The 20,308-nt window shown below is 38.4% G+C and overlaps 1 protein-coding gene across 1 annotated transcript in view; it reads left to right on the top strand.

Moving 5' to 3' along the window:
• Nucleotides 1-20,308, top strand: part of CLSTN2 (calsyntenin 2) — a 1,070,252-nt gene that overhangs the window by 822,061 nt on the left and 227,883 nt on the right. The window contains exon 5 of the mRNA XM_089669513.1: nt 11,021-11,170. Within this exon, the coding sequence (XP_089525639.1) occupies nt 11,021-11,170 (150 nt within the window). The remainder of the gene's footprint in view (nt 1-11,020; nt 11,171-20,308) is intronic.

The following is a 20,308-nucleotide window of genomic DNA, read 5'->3' as shown; positions in this document are numbered from 1 at the left end:
TACATATTTTTGTGATTATACATAATTGTGTAATTTTAATTTATCAGCAGGGGTTAATGTAATTTATTGAATAGAAAAATTTCGAGATATTTTCAAAAATGAATTATGGACTACAATATATTGTACAATTTTAAGCATATAACATTTCAGTTCAGAGGCCTTTAAGACACTTTTGTGACTGATAAACTCATATACACTGCATGAACAGTATAGTGTTCCTTGTAACTTTTTTAAATTGTTGGCAATTATGCTTTTATTTAAGGTTTATTGGTTCTCTTATAAGCCTATCTGTGCACTCATCTACAAGATTCTCCATGTTGAACAAGAATAGTAGACTATTTCCCACATTGTAATGTGTAGCAGGTGTCTTTTATTAGTGTTAGCGCTCAATATGGTTTGGAGCAAGCATTTGACTAGAAGGCCAATGTGTCTACAGCAAGTCTTAATGTAAATTAGTACTTCTTTATTTCTATTAAACTAATTATATGCAAATTAAGCTCATACATATGCAACATATATAACGATCTTGTTGTATCCCTAGGCAGTATTCAGCACCTGAATCACATTTATTTTAACAAGAAATGAACTGCAAAAAACCGAGCATGGTAATAGGAGTTAAAAACATAACACTCTCCTACTTTAATCCAACACTAGACCTTTGTGACTTTGGAAGAATCATACATACCAACATAGTTGTACTGATCGTTCAGAAAGAAGAGAAATATCAATGTCAGATTTGAGCTAGCAAAGTTTTCCTCATATTCATCAATTAATTATTGGAAAGGTTTGGATTGCAGCTAGAATCTTCCAAAAAAAAGTGATTTAATCTACTTGTACCTTCTCAGTACTGAAATATCACCTGTGAGTAGACTATTTAAATCAGGCCTGTCATAGAGCACAAAAAGCATGTGTTACTACATATGAATAGCATGTGCTATACTGTATAATACCCCTTTTGGCAAGGATCAAGTATAGTATTTGTTCTTATCAGTTTCAGGGAATAGAACACTGGTGCCTTTTTGTTTTGTGGTGACAACGGTTAGTAATTCCGGTTGGGGTACGATCCTTCTTCTCCTGGGTTGATTCTGGCCTGGTGTACCAGACTTGCCCCTGGGTGAAAGCAGGACTCTCCCTAAGTGTTTATGCCTTTTTAGTAAGAATGGGGTTGCAGTTGCCTGGCCAGGGGCTGGGAGTTTCCAGGAACCCCTGGTGATATGCTTCCTGAGAGTGGTGCCCCAGGGGTGCCAGAAAAACACTATGGGTTTGGAACCCCACATAGTTTACACTGGCACTTAGTCACATCACTTTTACTTTTCTTGCACCTGCCACTTGGGCAGGCCTTCTGGCTAGTACAGAGCAATTTTGTTACCTGCCAAAAGACCTGCCTTCTGTTTTGAACTTATAAAAGCGGGTATCTTTTATTAGTGTTAGTGCTCAATATGGTTTGGAGCAAGCATTTGACTAGAAGGCCAATGTGTCTACAGCAAGTCTTAATGTAAATTAGTACTTCTTTATTTCTATTAGACTAATTATATGCAAATTAAGCTCATACATATGCAACATATATAACGTTCTTGCTGTATCCCTAGGCATACAACAAGAATTTATCATGGCACTAACACTGCACATGTTTTTTCTTGTTGTTTTTTTTTTTTTTTTTTGCAGAGACAGTGAGGGTGCAGGTTATCAGGGCCTGCTCTGACATCAGAGAGAGGATCTGAAGGTCTCTCTTTGGGAAATTCCTCACTGAGTTCTTGGAGGACCAGCTTTAACAGATCCCTAAAGAGTGGGATCCACCTGGCTTCAGCCTAGGTAGACCAAAGAGTGTCCCAGTCAGAGCTTGGTGTTACAGGGAGTTCAGAGATTAAGGCCTTCCTGTTTGAAGGATAGACAATTTACCTTACTCTTGTGTACTGTTTTTGTGGGTTGTCATTTCACAGTTAACTTTTTATTTTGGTTCACAGGGTTTTTATTTCTCTTGCAGATGCCACAATCTGTCACTGTAAGCCCCATAGGAAAAATGTTTTGTGACTCTGCAAAAATCCATTGCATGCACAAATCTTTTAAAAATAAATCTATTTTTTAAAGGTTTTACAGGTATCAATCAAAAATAGAACCTCTGTGTATTCCTAGACAGAATGACCTACATAATAGTTTAACTTTAACATTAGCGTTTGGCAGTTTTAGAAGTTTCAATTTAAAGTATTGCAGTCAGCACTGCCTGGTTATCTTGTAGATTTCAAGACACATATGATGTTGTCCCAATAACAGAAAGCTTGTGTAGCCAAGTGGAATGAAGGAAGAGGAAAGGAAAGGAGCAATGTTGACTTAAAGAAGAACTGCAGCTTTTAGCTTTTGATATAATGTATAAGGTTTAGAATATCTGTCATGCTCTTACTGCTGTTCTCTCATTGGGGAGATGTTCTCTTACTTCCTGCCCAAGTGACCACACAGACCAGGTTATTCATTTTATTAAAGAGTTATCACTTAAAGTGATATGGTTATTTTGGAGGAAAGATGGCAGAAGCAAGTTTTGTAAATGAAGTGCGTGACATTGTACTGGTAGCAAAACAGCCACTTTTCCTGATATACTCGGAACTCCTGAATGTCACTGACACCTCTTGTGATATCAATAACCAATTGAAGGAGTGTTTTGTATTGTTTGAATGCCTTCCTCCACCCAGAGGCAACTTTTATAATTAGTTAGAAAATACAGCCAAAGAGCTATACTGACAAATAGCCAGACGCTAGATAGTAAAAACAGAGCATACTGTTTTGTGTGTCAAGCCTTGTCTACAGAGAATAATTGTAAATAGGCTTCAGTTTGTAGAATAGCAACTGCTGAAAAGAGTAAAAAATTAATTTGGTATAGTATTTCAATGCCTAAAGATCTCAAATATTCAGTTTTTTGCCAGTTCTACTTACATTTTGCTATATGAACAATGCTCAGCTATTATGTTTTATTAGTATAATTCATAAGGTAGTATACCAGAGACTCATTACATTTTCTCCTCAAATTGCTAGTAATTTAAAACTGGGCCATAGTGCCTGTGGATTACACTGCTGTGTTTTGGTCTATAAACACAGAGGGAACTTATGCAGAACTGTGCAGATATTCATTTTAGTTAAAGGCCAACTCCAGACTTTCTGTTAACCTCAGCCCATGGGCTCTTTTAATGCCCCCACTGGCTGTATTTTATGATTTTTTTTTGACCCTGTGTAAGGGGTGAGTGATCATAGATAATGAAAAGAGCAGTGCTGATGCGATTTCTTCAGAGTGGCTCTATCTGTGTATACAACAAGTGCAGCATGCTATGCTCAGTGAGCAGGGCCATGATGCTCTGCATTTACAATCTTTACTCACAACCTCCACCACAGTAAGGCCAATAATGGACCAAAGAATTGTGTAATTATTTATATTTTCTTCCAAAACAGGCAAAGGGCTCTTCATAAATAACAGTTAGGAGCCCATTTAAAAGCAGTTATCTAGCCTTACTACTGCCACACAGTGGTGTGCTTTACAAATGTGCATAACAAGAGCACCCTGGCATAGTGTAGCAATTCTTCTTTATTGTGAAACAAATGTAATAAATAATGCAGTCACAAGTAAAATCTTTGCCCAGTAAGCATTTAGTCAGAAGCAATCAAAAGTCTTGAACTGCCACTGTGAGCACAAGTAAGAAGTGGAGCTGGTGGCCACTGTGGCAGTTCCTGGTCAACGATTGCCTTTGACTACATGCTTACTGGGTAAGGATTTTACTTGTGCATGCGTTACTTTTAGAAGAATTTCTGCTCTATGCCAGTGTGCTCCTTCGATGTTTGATATTTTCTGGTTTCAGAGGCAAATCCTCTTGTCCTCTCAAGACTTGCAAGGCAGACATTTCTAGTGGTTCTTCGATGGTTAATGATTGCAACTAATATGGCTGTATCTTGAACTGACTCACTTTAGTAGAAAAGCATGTTTCAAAGTTATTTTATATTTTTCTCCAGTAATTTTATTGTGCTATATGCAGATCAGTGGCAATTGTATTACAGTCTCTTTTTACAAATGTGTATATTGGTACACTGGCTTCAAGAATCTGAAGTCAGCAGACCATCACTAAAATGACCATCACAAAAATAAAGTCGGAGGAAAGTCTAGTCATGTGCTTGGGCTTTCCTCCTGAGTTTTTTTCTGCTGAATTAAGCAAAAACAACTCTATATGGGTAGCTGAATTAAGCAGAAACACCTCTATATGGGTAGCACAGTGGCTAAGTGGTTAGCACTTCCAGCTATCAGCACTAGGGTTGCTGCTTTGAATCCCAACCATGGCACTACCTGCTGGAGTTTGCATGTTGTGCCTGTGTGGGTTTCCTCTGGGTACTCTGATTTCCTCCCACACTCCATAGACATGCTGATAGGTTTATTGACTCCTGTCTAAATTGATCCTAGTATGTGAATGTGAGTTAAGGACCTTCGATTGTAAGCTCCTTGAGGTCACGAACTGATGTAAATGTATACTACATACAGTATGTAAAGTGCTGAGTAAATTGTAAGTACCTGAAATAAATGAATAATATATAGGACACTGTAGATTCTGCACAGCAGTCTGCATTTTATGTGGTATGGAGTAATATAGCAGAATATAGGACTATCTGCTGTCTGGTATAAATCAGCCTCTTAATTCAAATACTTGCCTAAACCATCATGGCCTCTTATTTTAACCAGGCCATATGAAAAAACAATCTAAATTACACAAAAAAACTTCCATATATTTCTCACTTCCATTATAATGACACATTACTATGATATTCTCTAGTGACTAGCTGTTGTAAGGAGATATACTTTACATGACTAAAGGTTTTTGCTAGTGGTAAGAATGTAAAATATGTTGAATGAATAAAATAAAATTGTATTTTACTTATTCAACAAACAGTTGCTGCACAACTGATTCTCTTTTACCTCTGGAATAAAACATCTTGTAATTTGATTTTCTGTTTGCTACTTTAGTGTCTTAGGGACCTAATGTGTGGTGCAATTCTGTTTATAGAAATCAAAAAGGTATTTAGAAAAAGGGTGTGTCCAATACTGTGTTCCTGCTACAGGCTTTTTATCCAACGCACAAAATCAAAAGGGAGCCACAGCTCACTTAGCCTTTTCATTACAGCATTTTGTGTTTTGTCTCCAATTCTCTTTTAAAAAATATTCTTAATTACCATGTGCTTCCAAGTAGCACTATGATTATAATGAGGTTCTGAATTTTCCACAAGGAAAACATTGTGTATTTGCCAGAGTCTTTGAGATAAGGATGGAAACATCTGTGCACTCCTGAGCATATCACTATGGGGAAAGAATTAAAAGCCGATATATGTACCTGCTTTATAGCTTTACAAGGCATGAAATATCTCAAAGTGGTCTGCAATCAATGTAAATACAAATCTCAGTTTTGTCTACTGTTAGCCCTTTATTTGGTATAATTTAAAAAGCAAATTTAAGAGGGTAGTAAAATAACAAAGTGGTCAGCATCTCTACCAAACATTACATGGCTATTTATAAAGTATTGCATAGTTTAAAGTAATGTAAATTATACTTTCAAGTAGCTCAGGACCCTCTGCTTCCCCTCCCACTAGTGATTCAACAGCCTTCCATTCCACTTACCTCTAATGTAAGCATTAAGCAGGTCATCTTGAAGGGGGTAGCAGGCAGAGCTGAGCGGAAAGAAGTACTTGAAGGACTTCAGTGCTTCTGTTGTGATTCTGCTATGAACAATTAATTATTCCTCAGTGTCTGCAATTACAGAGACCTGTTAGGCCTTCTTTTAAAGTAATAGTAAAGCCTGATTGTGTATTTGTACCTAGAGGTGAGCCTATAATAAGGCTTACTTGTAGGTACTGTAAATATCTTCTAAATGTGTACCATTTAGGAGATATTTACTTGTGCAGTAGCACCAGCGCATGAGCTCTGAAGGAATGGCATACCCATGCCGTTCCTTCAGAGCTGTGTGCCATAAACAGTGATGCATGCGCAGGAGTGACGTAATCGCGGCTCGCTCATTCAGCTGCTGGAGCCAACGAACAGGAAAGAAGGATCGGGTGAAGATGGAAGCTGTCACTGACAATTGCATGGTCATGCAACGCTGCACCCAAATTAAATTTACGTACTTTTTTTCCCACTAATTGAGCTTTCTTTCGGTGGTATTTGATCACCTGTGGGTTTTTTATTTTTTTGTGCTATAAACAAAAAAGGCCAACAATTTTGAGGAAAAAACAATATTTTTGACATTTTGGTATTAAACATTTCCAGTAAAAAAAATTAAAAAATCAAATTTCATCAAATTTAGGCCAAAATGTATTCTGCTACATGTCTTTGCTAAAAAATCCAAATATTTGTAAATTAATTGGTAAAAGTTATAGCGTTTGCAAATGGCGGTATAGATACTGGAATTTAATTTTTTTTTTTTTCAATTTTTACTAGTAATGGCGGCGATCAGCGACTTATAGCGGGACCTCCCCACAGCCATGCAAAGCAGTGTGCTTACAGTGAAGCACACATACACAGCCCTATAGTAAAACACACCCAGCACACAGGTAACCCTTTGATCTCCCCATATGTTAACCCCTTCCTGCTCAGTGCCTTTAGTACAGTGTCAATGCTTTTTATTAGCACTGATCACTGCAGTTCCCCCCAGTGTCAGAATGCCCACCGCAGTCCCACTATAAGTCGCTGATCACTGCCATTACTAGTAAAACTAAAAAAAAAAAACTCCTAGTATATATACTGCCATTTGTAAATGCTATAACTTTCATGTAAACCAATTAATTTACACATATTGGAATTTTTTTTTGCAAACACAGATTGCAGAATAGATTTTGGCCTAAATTTATGCCAAAATTAGATTTTTAAATTTTTTTTACTGGACATGTTTAATAGCAAAAAGTCAAAAATATTGTTTTTTCCGGCCTTTTTTTTTATAGTGCAAAAAATAAAAAACACACAGGCGATCAAATACCACCAAAAGAAAGCTTCATTTGTGGGAAAAAAAAGAATGTAAATTTAGTTTAAGTGCAGCGTTGCATGACCGTGCAATTATCAGTTAAAGTAACACATTGCCGTAACACAAAAAATGGCCTGGTCAGGAAGGTTGGTAAATGGAGGGTAAGTGGTTAAAGTAGGAAAACATCTGATCACACCAATCCTGGTGTGATCAAATGCATTTAGGGCAGAGGAGAGGTCTGGGGTCTAATAGACGTAAACGGCAACCACACTGCACATGTAAGGTATTGCTGAAAATGTCAGAGCGAGAGCAATAATTCTAGCACAAGACCTCCTTTGCAACTCTCCACTGGTAACCTGTAGAGGATATTAAATAATCGCCTATGGAGAATTTTAAATATCATAGTTTAGCACCATTCCAAAAGTATGCGCAATTTTAAAGCATGACATGTTAGGTATGGGCATAACACCATCTTTTATATTTTACAAACAGATTAGGCATTATATTGTGTTTGTGTGCATTACATATCATTAAAGTGTATTTTTCCTTGGGCATGTTACTATTTGTAAGGTCAGGAAAAAAATGTATTTGATGTATTGATTGTACAGATTTTAAGTTTGGTAATTACCCCCACCCAGTCACAGGATTCTTAGATGAGCCATGGGAGCGGGAGATAAACCTTTGTGGAAATACAAGTGTCAACGCTTTTGGGACTTGGAGTTCCATAAAACCAGTAACTCTGTTCTTCTCTGTCTTTATATGTGATATGTGGTGCATTTTGACAGTTTTGCTCTATATGATAGAGCTATTACTGCTTCCCTTGATAACTTTTTGGAATAAATCCTTTTTTATGTTGCTTTTCATTTAAGAATCCTTTTTGCATTGCATGTTAATATCCTGTTTCCTAACATCAATCAGTATAAAAAGATTAGCTTTTATTTCAGTACTCTAGACACCCCTATTACTAGATACATGATTGAGATCTTTGAATTTCCTTAATTTTAACGTTTGTGCTGTATGAGTGGAAGTAGCAGACAGTTACAGATCAAAAGTGTGCCAGAGATTGCTCTTTGTGATGTGTTACATTGTACGCTATTAAGACTGTGCAATTTATCTGACTAGAACACTGTCTAGGTGGTGAAAGAATCCATTATTATAACTAAAATTGTCTGCCAAGTTCTTAGAGTTAGAAGATGTTATTATATAGTTAATTATTGCACTGTATAAAGTAATAGATATTGCAATTAATGACTACTTTTCTTAAAAATTATGCAAAACATATATTTCAAGTGAACTAACCTGGTAATCAATAATGATACAATGGCAATTCTGTTATTATATAATAATAATCTCTCGAAATAATTTATATCAATCACTGTGTAATGATGTTCCATTGGTGCTTTCATTTGTATGAAAAACAAAAATATAATGTGGTATCATGGGTATTTTACAGAAATTTCACCCAAAATGCAAAACAAAATGTATCGGTTTGAAGCCACATTGGTTTTCCAGCATCTTACAGTATATGCCCAGGTGACTCGTGTGGGTTTAATTACTAAAGATGGTTCACTCGGAATCTGGCGCACCAGTGCATGGTAGCTAGTCAACTTCTAACCTTAGCTTGTTCAATTAAACTTTAGAAATAAAACCTGTAAGCTGATTGGTTTCCATGCAGAAGTGCACAAGATTCTGAGTGATTCTTATGCACAAGATTCTGAGTAAATAAACTCCACTGTTTCTGAGCCCAGCATTTGAGTTCCCAATACATCTATCTGCTTTGGTCTCCAAGAGCTGAACCCTACAACTGCCAAATTTTTCATTTGTTTTACATTATGGTGCAGGCAGCAGAATCAGTGAAGTCCCACATAAAAAGAAAGAAGTGGGTGGCTCAAATAGTTGGCACTAAAATGTCTGTTTTTGGTGAGTATATCCTTTCACAACTGAAAGACTTACAGTAGGTGCAAGTAGTACTGGATGGCATCTGTGTTACTTGCAGTAACCAGCAGATCCTTATCTGTGTGCCTTTCCAATTTATCACTGGAATGTGAAAAGATGGTATCCTTCTGGTGTGGGGCCCGCTGTAACAGAATGGCTTATGGCTATAGGAGGGTGCTAATTCACATATCAAGAAGTATTATCATGAAAGCTCTTGCAATTAAACAATTATTATACAGTCATAAAATGCAGTTCCTGTATGCTGTTGGCCTCCACATTTGTTTCTGTTTTCAGGAAATATATTGTAGTGTGCTGAAAATAACTCCAGGAAGGCATATAAGACAGAAATTAATGCAGTAATGTGTTCAGTAAAGTAGTGTTAAAGGTTTAATGTTATCCTAGATTAATTAATTCAGGTTAAAAAAAATCCTGGTACATGTGCTACCCCTCCCTGTCCCCAAACACATAAGCCAGCCATAAATGGTCTAAATCTCAGTCAGTTCAGCAGTTATCAGCTGAGATTCAAACCATCTATAGACAGGCTGATTGTAACCAATTTGATCATTGTATGACTTGGGTACAACCGGCCTGTCGAATTTTTCATGCGATTATTGTCAGCTGCTAGCAATAATCACTGTGTTCTCCTTACAGGGACTGCTCCCTCCAACTCCAGCCAGGAGAACACAATGGGGTTGATTTACTAAAAGAAAATAGGCTGTGCACATGCTCTAGATCTGAGAGGAATATGCAAGGAAAATAAAAAAATCTGCATTTTTGCTTGCACATAATTGGATGAAATTAGCAGAGCTTCGCCTAATAATTTCAGAGCTTCCCCATGGATCTAAGGCAACTGCACTTGAAGTGCACTTGAGGTGCACTTGCAGTGCACAGTATATTTACCTTTAGTAAATCAACCCCAATATCTCTACAAGAGGGATTCCCCCATCAACACAGTCAGTGTTGATGGGGCAATCAAGTGATTTTCTTTCCTGCAATCTGTGGTTCCAGGAAAGAAAATTGCATCATCTATGTCCAGCTTTACCTGCTGTCCTTTTTCACCATTGACGGCTCCAGGACCAATCAGTATCATTCCCCAGCTTCATTTTTCTATAGGAGACATTGAGCACAGCTGAATGTTAGGCTTCTGCTTCAGTCAAATTTCTAGGAGGAGGGGCAGGGGAATGGCTTGCTGGATGCTGTGTTTGTCTATGTACACCCATAGCTCGGCTCAGGGGAAACACCCACAAACAGAGAGGAGGAGACAGCAGCTTTAGGACAGGGGTAGTCTAAAGGACAAGGACTATACATAATAGGTGAGTATGGACCTCCTCTTCTAAAATTAAATGATAAACAGCTCTATATCACTTGTCATATCACTTGATATCAATTATACATTATTAAATGTAATTTTGTATAAATACAAGCAATACCTGGGTTGGTCTTGGTATTAGCGTATTTCAGTTTCTGGACAGGAAGAGAGGAAGAAGTAAAACAAGCAGCCAATGAGCTATGATGTGATTGTGTGCTAACAAGGAGACTGCTGATAGCAGGAGAGAGTGTAGTGACCAAGGGTGGACTGACCATTTGGAAACTCAGGCACTGCCCGAGGGCCCGGGGTCAGTAGGGGGCCCCATGAGATGCCCCTGGTACCTTTTTCATAGGCTTTTTCGAGTTTGGACAAGGACACAGGGGCCCCATGATCCCCTATTGCCCGGGGGCCTCATGAGTTGTCAGTCCGCCCCTGGTAGTGACAGTCAAATAAGCTTCTCAGTCTGCTACTTCTCTTTTCAATGACCAGTCATGGGCTCAAGAGAATCAAGATATGAACAGTAAGTGTAACTTAACTACTGCAGAATAAAATCAGGTTTTCTGCCCTGTTAGGCAGGGCTGTGCTGTGAGACAGCCAGGTAAATCTCAGCACTGGATAGACAGAAAAAATCATTTTTCAGGTTAAATAACTCTCTTATAAATACTTTATCTATGTATTTATCTGTTTGTCAGGAGTTCATGTATTAAACGCAGCATTACTTGTGTGTGAAGTGTAGGTAGCTTGGCAAAAAGTGTGTTTTTACTTCCTAATCATGGTGTATATGATATTTTTTGTCTTCAAGGTAACATCAGGAACACAGAAAAGCTAAGCTATGATAAGCAGCACCAGTATGAGATTAAAGTCACGGCATATGACTGCGGCCAGAAGCATGCAGCGGAAGAGGTGACTGTAAAAGTAGATGTAAAACCTGTCTGCAAACCTGGCTGGCAAGGTAAGGCCCTTTTCTGGACCCATCTCTCAAGCTGTGTACAGACATTTCTGTTCTGTAGAGGCATTCAGCGCTGTTTTCCTGAGCCTGAATATCCACTTGTGATTGCTCTTTTCTGAAGCCCCAGGCTCCACTGTTCTCAAAGGCAGATAAGTGCTGATGTTGGTCTATGACCTTAGAGCTTGTTCTGGCTCAAGCTGCTCTCTCTCAGTGGGAAATCCCTCTTGTAATGTTGTTGTGCTTCTAACACAAGAAATAACTCATCGTGATGATGTAAAGTAAAACATCAGGATTTGAAGCACCATTCTAAATAAAAAAAAGTGTAAAAGCTAATTCTAGCAGTGAATGTTTCTTTTCAATTTAATTTTTATCAAGAACATACAGAACAGGGTATTAATACAAAATCTGCATTCCAGTTGGCATGTATAAGGGTTTTAGATACAGCATATTTATAGGCTACAGGCAATCACAACATGCAAAGACACAGGGGTTCATTTACTAAAGGCAAATAGACTGTGCACTTTGCAAGTGCAGTTGCTCCAGAGCTTAGCAAATGAGGTAAAGCTTCACTTTGCACAGAATATCCAATCACGTACAAGGAAAATTTAAAAAAAAGCATTTTTCCTTGCATTTGATTGGATGATGAAAGTCAGCAGTGCTTCCCCTCATTTACTAAGCTCTGGACGACCTGCACTTGCAGAGTGGAACTGCACTTTGCAGAGTGCACAGTACATTTGTCTTTAGATTATCAACCCCAGAGTGCAAAATGATACAATTAAATTCAACCCTCATTTGGTGTGATATATTTTTCAACTTTCTGAGATGGGAAATAATGACATCTATGTTTGCAACAGGCACACCCTTGTTACACCCCAATGCAAAAATCTAATACACAAAAAATGATTGGTTAAGCCCACAAGTGTTTTTATTTTTGCCCACTACTATTGCCTTATATTGGCTTTTGAAATTTACAAATTTTACAAGTTTAGAAACTGGATGATAGATTTAGCACTGTAAAACAATTTTTGATAGATAGATAGATAGATAAATAGCACATTTTTTATACAAAGATATACATCAGACCAAAATGAGGGACACGTGAGGAGGAAAGATGGACAGAGGGACTTTGTTCCCAAAGAGGAACAGCCCCTCCAAATCAAAGACAGTTGGGAGCAATGATATAAGATCAGACAGTCAAGGGATATGGTGGCCCCAAAAATATACTTTCTGTTTTTTAGCTAAATGATGGGAGGGAAAAGGAAGGAAGGGAGTTATAAGGGTATGAGTGCATGTGGGTGGGGAGTGGAAGATGAAAGTGGAATGAAGGGGTAGGGTGAAAGATAGGGGAAGGGAGTGGTAGGGAACACAGTGGAGAGAAGGTGAGGGAGTGTCATCCCCTGGTGGCATCTCATCTATTAGGATGTTCATGTTTTAATAGTTGAGTAATATTTGAAGGTTTTATTGGCCGCCTAGAGCCAGAGGGCCTCAATTTGTGCAGTAGTGAATGTTTTATTAAAATAAATACATACTAAATTTTGAAAGGGTATGTTTATACTATATATTAATTCAAATGGATAATTATGACATATCCAGAAATACACTTGGAGGCATATTTATATAGCAGTGAATCTGACATCCACTAAATATTCTCTGCAGGTGAATCGATCACTGTAATTTAAAACACATTGTGGGAGATTTACTGAAACTGGTGCACTCATAATCTGGTACCTCTGTGCATGGTATCAGCTTCAAACTTCAGCTTGTTCAATTAAGCTTTGGCAATAAAAACTGAAAGCTGATTGGTTTCTATGCAGAGTTGCACCAGATTTTGTACTCTCCAGCTTTAGTAAATAACCCCCATTGACTATGAAAATTCAGCTCCAGATCTATGGTTGATGTCGCATTCACTGCTTTATAAATAGACCCCTTAAAATAGTCCTCCAGTAAAAACTTTTTTTATATGGATAAAGTGAGTAAAAGTTTTAACTTTGGTTGGCTTTTTACTACTGTCTACCTGTCCCTGTGACCATGCAGGAAGTAATGAGTATGTTTTACAGCAGGACCACAGACGGGTATAATAAATGGCCAGAGGTTGTAATGTTTCTCCACTCTTCTAAAGTAAAAAGTGATTTATTGCTGTGTTTCCTTTGGAGCAATCCTGCCCAATTCCTGTCTAAGTGACTTAAGAGTAAGCAGGAGGAAATATGTCCAAAAGAAAGAGACAGCCATAAAACATGACAATGGTTCTGAACCTATACCATTCTATCCAGAACACACAGACACAAAAAAGAAAAAACATTTTTGCTCAGAGTTTCACTTTAAACCTATAAGAGACATATAAAAATTGATATTGTTGACCTGTTCCTGAAAAGACTAATAGTCTGACTGCTGTAACGGATTCATTATTTTTTTAAGTATATCTAAAAATAAATATATAATATATGTCAGCTTACCAATCCTTAGATGTGGTGGCTGCAACAGATTTTTTTTCAGGCCATTTTCCTTTTTTTTTACCTGGTGATACTGCGAAAAACACAATTTCTGTCCCTTGTGGTTGCGCTCACTCCTCCACTGTCCATTAAGGCAGTGCTGGTCCTCAACCCAGCTGCTCTCCTAATTAGGACTACAAAACTGTCTTACTCTCTTAATCTACATGACATGGGAAGCAGGGGAACTAGTAGTTTACAGAAAATGGCTTAGAAGGAAAATAAGGTTGTGTTTTCAGGTTACATTCTGTACTTGCTGATTATGTTTAAAAACAGGTGCTTGTAAAGTGAAGTATTATTATTTTATAGTAAGTTTTTTTTTTCTAAGTTAATATGTGTTTGTTAAATTCTTATAGTTCAATGTATAGTTCAATGTGGGTCAACTGCACTATTACGTTATGCTGGTTTAGTTGGTAAGTTCTGAGAACCAAAGGTTAACTCTGTTGGTCAGGTTTTCCCATGTATTTTGGGACATTACACTCTCTGAAGGGGCAAACAATGTAAAGGGGAACTGCCTCTAGGGCAACGGTTCAGTTCTGCTCTATGCATGAAAAGGGAATGATAATAGTAGTAATGTAATTGCTACTTCTTCTGAAACCACCTCTTGTGCAAGTTTCCAGGGATATGGATGTACGCCACTGCTAATTGACTAACAGACTCTAAAGTACTTTCTCACTTATTTAAGGTGTGATTACTGCATGGGGCAGTGGCACCAGGAAACAGCTAATGGGCACATAGAAGCACTTTGTAGTAGGAAAGATCTGTATGAAGAATTGCCTGTAAATGTGTTATATGTAAACAACTTTTAGTAAAGGACTTTATTGTTACATAACTTTACCTGGTCTGAAGTCACTTGATGACAATCCTAAAGGGGTGCATACATGTTTGGCATATCATAGTTCATGGTTCACACCAGGGGACAAGACAAGTTAGAGAAGATGCATCACAGATGTCTAACATGCAGTGAGGCTATTTCAGAAGAGGCTATATTGCCATTGCCATTGACTACAGTACTAGTGTCAAGTGCATAAGCAGCCAGCCAGTCGGGAAGCAGTGTAACTAGACCTAGGTGATGGAAGCCCCTGATAGTGAAGGAGCTTGGGTGCTTAGGCTCCTTCCCTAGCAACTGGAACCCCAATACTGGGTCCTATTCACAGCACAGGGCATCCTGGGGACACAGTCTGGAAGTCATGGAAGATAGAGAGAGGCCTTGGGGGAAAATTAAGCATGGGTTGTGTACAAAGATGAGCTTCCTTGGATTCAAGTGTAATATACAAATCAATGTCACTGGGATTAGGTGAAAGGTAACTGATCTAATGAAGTCTGGTGCAAGCTCCACGGCACCAGCTCAGAAATGCTGCACAAAACAGAGAAAAGTGTATAAAGTGTAATAAGGAACTGTCATCTGTAGTGTACAATGTAAAGAGTTACAGAAGGTGGGCCATGGATTACATAAGCCTTACATAGTTAATTAAGGCTGTGTGTAGAAGTGTTGCTCTTAAGATGGAGTGCTGCCTTAACCACCACACATGTGTTAAGCAACAGTCTCAGCCCACCTCTGGGGGCACTAGGGAATGATCTATCTCTCCCTCTCTGTAAGGGCACCGCCCCCAACATCTTGAAAAGTGCTTAAAAATGAAAATGAATGCAGCCACCACATCTAAGGACTGGTAAACTGCAATATATTAGCTTTTTGTTCTTGAGTTTAGTTATTCTTTAACCCCGGTATCAGAATGGATCAGTATCAAAACTGAGTAATACTAAAACCCTGACCTGGAAAAAGTAATAGATCAAAAGTGAAGAGTGTTGACTTCACTTGCTACATACTTACTGCAGATTAGTAAATCAGAAAATCCTGAAGCCAGAGAACAGGCGTAACAGCCAGGCAACTGACATTTTCAAAAATAAGTCAGTAATTGCAGTATTAATATTTCCCCTGCAACGGGTTTAATTTAAAGTGTATCTGAAACTTTTTCTTAGGTTTTTTTTTTTATTTTTAGGTATAAACTGGTTAAAACACATGTCTGGAGTATTTGTCCTATTGGGGATATTTCTCTTTGCTTCCTGTTCCAGAGACACAATTGAAAGTAAGAGGAAATCTCTGATCAGAACAATTGTTCCCATTGGAAGATAACACCCAGCTCATTTTCCAGTGACATCTGTAATATTTTGGACTTGTTCTATCCTGTAGTCTGGGAAGTAAGTTAGTTACAGGGTGTTTTATTCCCATATTCAGCCGTCCATGGAACTGGAACTAAGTGTACAGATTATAGAAAGCATTATATATGTAACAACTGTAAATAGTGACATCTACAGGCCAGAGGTATGAACACCACACTTGTCATCCCTTTCTGTTCTGTTTGACAATAGTCATCAGGAGAGAGGATGAGTCTCCCAGTGGTGGACACAAACAGCAAAAAACACCTGATAGAAGTTGTAGCCATTTCATACTAGAGTAGAGATACATCTTAAAGTGACACTAAACAATATCTTTATTCCCCAAAAATCACCAATATGCATCCACTACTTATTGGCTTTGTCATTCATTTTTCTTAAATATTTTTTTACTGTATTTTCCTTCCTCGTAACTTCCTCCATTAGCTTCCAAACCTCACCATTTTCCCCCTTACATCTTTTTGGAACAAACAGTGCATGTTCGTTACGGCCATGTGCATTGCTCTGTGTATACTACACATTCCATAGTCCAAAGTCCTTATTCCATCTCTGGAGCGATCAAAAGAGGTGGATACATTCCTTCATACAATGGGACCATGGAGACTGAACATAGCCACCTTCTATCAGGAAATCGGATCACAGCAACAAAAAATTATAATTTGGAGATTTAGAGGAAGCTGAGAGCTATAGATGGTACTTTTTTGAGTTCAGAACACATACTTGAATAGAATATATATATTTTAAACCAGAGTTTAGAGTCACTTTAACAAACTAAGAAACTTAAGCTACAGAATACATGGCAAATACAGTGAATGAATGATTGATGATTAGTTGTTTTATGTACATTAATAATTTTAAACTCCTGATAAAAGTATTCATATGTTCTCTTTGTATTACTTTTCACTATTAGGTTTGTAATCCCTTATTTTAAAGTAGTTGTAAAGGCTGAAGGTTTTGTACCTTTATGAGGGTAAAAAAACTTCTGTGTGCTGCTCTCCCCCCCAGCCCCTCCTTTATACTCACCCCATCTTGATCCAGCGATCTTCATGGGAGCCCCGGCTGTCCCGTGTCTCTCTCTCCTCATTGGCTGTGACACAGCAGCAGGAACTATTAGCTCCCACTTCTGTCAATCACAGCCAGTGAGCCAATGAGGAGAGAGCAGGGGTGGGGCAGAGCCACAACTCTATGTGTCTTATGGATGAGGGAGCGAGCATGCATCAGTGTCACCATAGTAAGCAGCTTGCTATTGGAGGCACTGGTCAAGCAGGAAGAGCCAGGAGCACAGGTAGAAGAAGAGGATTGGGGCTTCTCTATGCAAAACCATTACAGAGAGTAGTTAAGTATGACATGCCTGTTTTTTTTTTTAAAAGAACCTTTAGAATCACTTTAAATAGGATTAGAAGGAAAAAGTATGTTACTTTACTATAAATAATTACCATATCAACAAGCAGTCCATAAAGGTAAAGCACGCAGTTACAATGATACAAACACCCTTTTCAGGGGTTAACAAGATCTATTACTCATACAGCTATTCTCACTATGACGCATTTGTCAGTATTTACTGTGAAAGTTACTAAAGAAAGTAACACAGACCTATGGAATGACATTGGCATTACAAAGGACACCTTATCCTTCTTGTGCATATGTCTGATGTCTGTATTTACAACAATGCTTCTTTGTAAGCACTTTTCCTATTCAATCCCTATCCCCTCTGTAAATTACATCCTCACAAGATAATATGTGCGTGGCGAATTTTCATTTTACGGCCAAAAGAATCAACTTAACTGGCTCATCAGTTTCAATTTGAGTTTTCCATATATCGGTGAGTCACGCAGGCTTAACAGGGGCCTGAGCCAAGATAACCAGCACCAGTACGAAAAACACATCATCTAGAAACAAGATGCTTAGGGAGAGAGAATGAGATTTACAATACTGAAAATGTGTTATTTGTTAAAAAGGATTCTCAGAGCAACTTTAGTAGTGCCCTTCTGTTTTGTTAGTTTTTAGAATGGGTTTGCGATGTTGCCCACAGATCAAATGCACATATTCGCCAGCACACCATGGACCATCAAATAATGTCCAAATGTTTTTTGAAGAATGGTTACAACACAGAAGACATAGTGCAATGTTTCAGAGATGCACAAGACCCCTTGCCTGATGAAGGAGTCCTGCTCAGCTCAGAAACATTGCACTGTCTTCTGTGTTATCTTTCTTCAATAAAGATTTGGACGTTATTTGATAATCCATGGTGTGCGGGGGCATATGTGCATTTGATCTGAGATGTCTCCAGTTCCAGCTGGTTGTTGCTGCAGCACCCACTACTTCTAAAGCCTTATCCAGAAAAGTGTGTGATGGGAATATCAATACTACTTGATGTCGCCCACTGCCCTAACAAATGTCTCTCACTTCAGGACCTCACTAACATTCTCCTCTGTCCCTGAATCTTGTGACAATGTCTACCCATTTGTGAGCAGTTATTATTATACAGTATTTATATAGTGCCAAAAAGTTTGCTCAGCGCTGTACATTATAGTGGGGTACAGTACATGAGACAATACAGTAACAATACAATACAAGAGGGGTTTGAGGGCCCTGCTCCTTGGAGCTTACAATCTAGGAGGAGAGTTATGGGTAGACATTATTTTGAGCAGCAATTATTTTCTTCTCCTGTTAATCTGTTGGCTGTAGGCCTTATGGCTGCAAAAATAGTAAATTTCATAGGGGTTGTGGAGGTCATTATAAGACCTAGATAGAATAAGGGGGATACAGGAGTTATGCCCGAATTAAATTGCTGCCTAATTTACACTGTCTTTCAACACAGCAGATACTGCATTTTAATAATTCAGCTCTAGAATGACAAACTGAGAATGACCAGATTGCATGTAATCTGATCCTACAGCAGCATATTGTGGAGTTCCTCCTTAACCTCAGAAGGGCTCCTGAAGGATAAGTCCACTCAGAACATTGGCCCATGGAGCATTGTTGTGAAGTGGAACACACATTAATCAGCAGTGCAAAACACAGAAGGTCTCTTTTCTTAGCCCCTTCCTCCCCTTTGGTAGCCACCCTACCAGGGTGACTTTCTGCACACAAATTCTTTTAGAGCACCATGATATAGACATGGAACATACTACTGATTGTTATTATAAACTAACTGAACAAAGAGATAGAGGTAACATCTCCAGGCACCCCAAACTACCCTAGTTGTCCCGCAAATGCACAGCTGGTCTCCCAAAGCCCATTCTCATTGCTGCTCCATCAGTTACAGGTAGGCCCTCAGCATATTTGCATTGTAAGTGAGGATGCTAAGGAAACACTCACATCATGGATCAATAAAGAGCAGTGAAAGATGCTTCTAATGTCCCCCTAGACAAAAATGAGCATTTAACCTTTGCAGTGAATGCAAAGCCACACTGCACAAATCAGTATTTTTATTACTCAGCTTTAAAGAAGAACTCCAGGAATAATTTCCCTTTAATAACTTACTATGCGCCAGCTTGCTTAACCGCCTGACCTCCGAAAGATTTACACTCTTTCATGACCAGGCCATTTTTTGATTTTTGGCACTAAATTATTTTAACTGACAATTGCACGGTCATGCAACACTGTACACAAATGAAATTTATATAGTTTTTTCCCCCACAAATAGAGCTTTCTCTTGGTGGTATTTTATCACCACTGGGCTTTTTACTTTTTTGAGCTATAAATGAAAAAAAGACTGAAAATTTTGAAAAACAAACACTATTTTTTACTTTCTACTATGAAACATATCAAATAATAATAAAAAAATTAGGCCATTATGTTTTCTGCTACTTATTTTTGGTAAAAAGAAAATCCCTATAAGCGTATATTGATTGGAGTAAGCAAACATTATAGCATCTACAAATTATGGTACATATACTGGAATTTGTATTTATTTATAGCGACTTATAGTGGGACTGCGATATTGCGGCGGACAATCTGACACTGACTGACACTTTGTGGAAACCAGCAACACTAATACAGTGATCAGTGCTACAAATATGCATGCACTGTACTAATGACACTGGCTGGGAAGGGATTAAACATCTAGGACAATCAAACGGTGAAATGTGTGCCTAACCAGTGTTTTAGTGTATAACGTTGGTGCTTCTCCTAAGGGATGTGCTGGATTTTATTCCCTGTTTTACAGGGAACAAATTCCAGCACATTCCTGCTGACAGGACAGAGCTCTGTTCTGTTTTTATTCTCGCAGATGTCGATGGTCTTTCATTGACTGGTACCTGCTGATTGGCTTGTGTTGTGTCTAATCACAGCACAGCCAGGTCGCCGGCTCCATGCGTGCGTGCCCCCTGTCTGGAAGTGCGGAATCACTTACTAGGTACGTGATCTGGCGCAGGAGTGCCAATCTGCAGCTGTGTAACTAGGTTATGCGGTCAGCAAGTGGTTTTAAAGTGATTTCTTTATGTGCCATAACTGTGTGGCTTAAATATACATATAG

Source organism: Staurois parvus, unplaced genomic scaffold, assembly GCF_062004578.1.
Source record: "Staurois parvus isolate SC_StPar_1 unplaced genomic scaffold, SC_StPar_1.0 ptg000078l, whole genome shotgun sequence".
Lineage (NCBI taxonomy): Eukaryota > Metazoa > Chordata > Amphibia > Anura > Ranidae > Staurois > Staurois parvus.
Note: the sequence above shows the minus strand (reverse complement) of the source record. Positions and strands in the feature narration are given on the sequence as shown.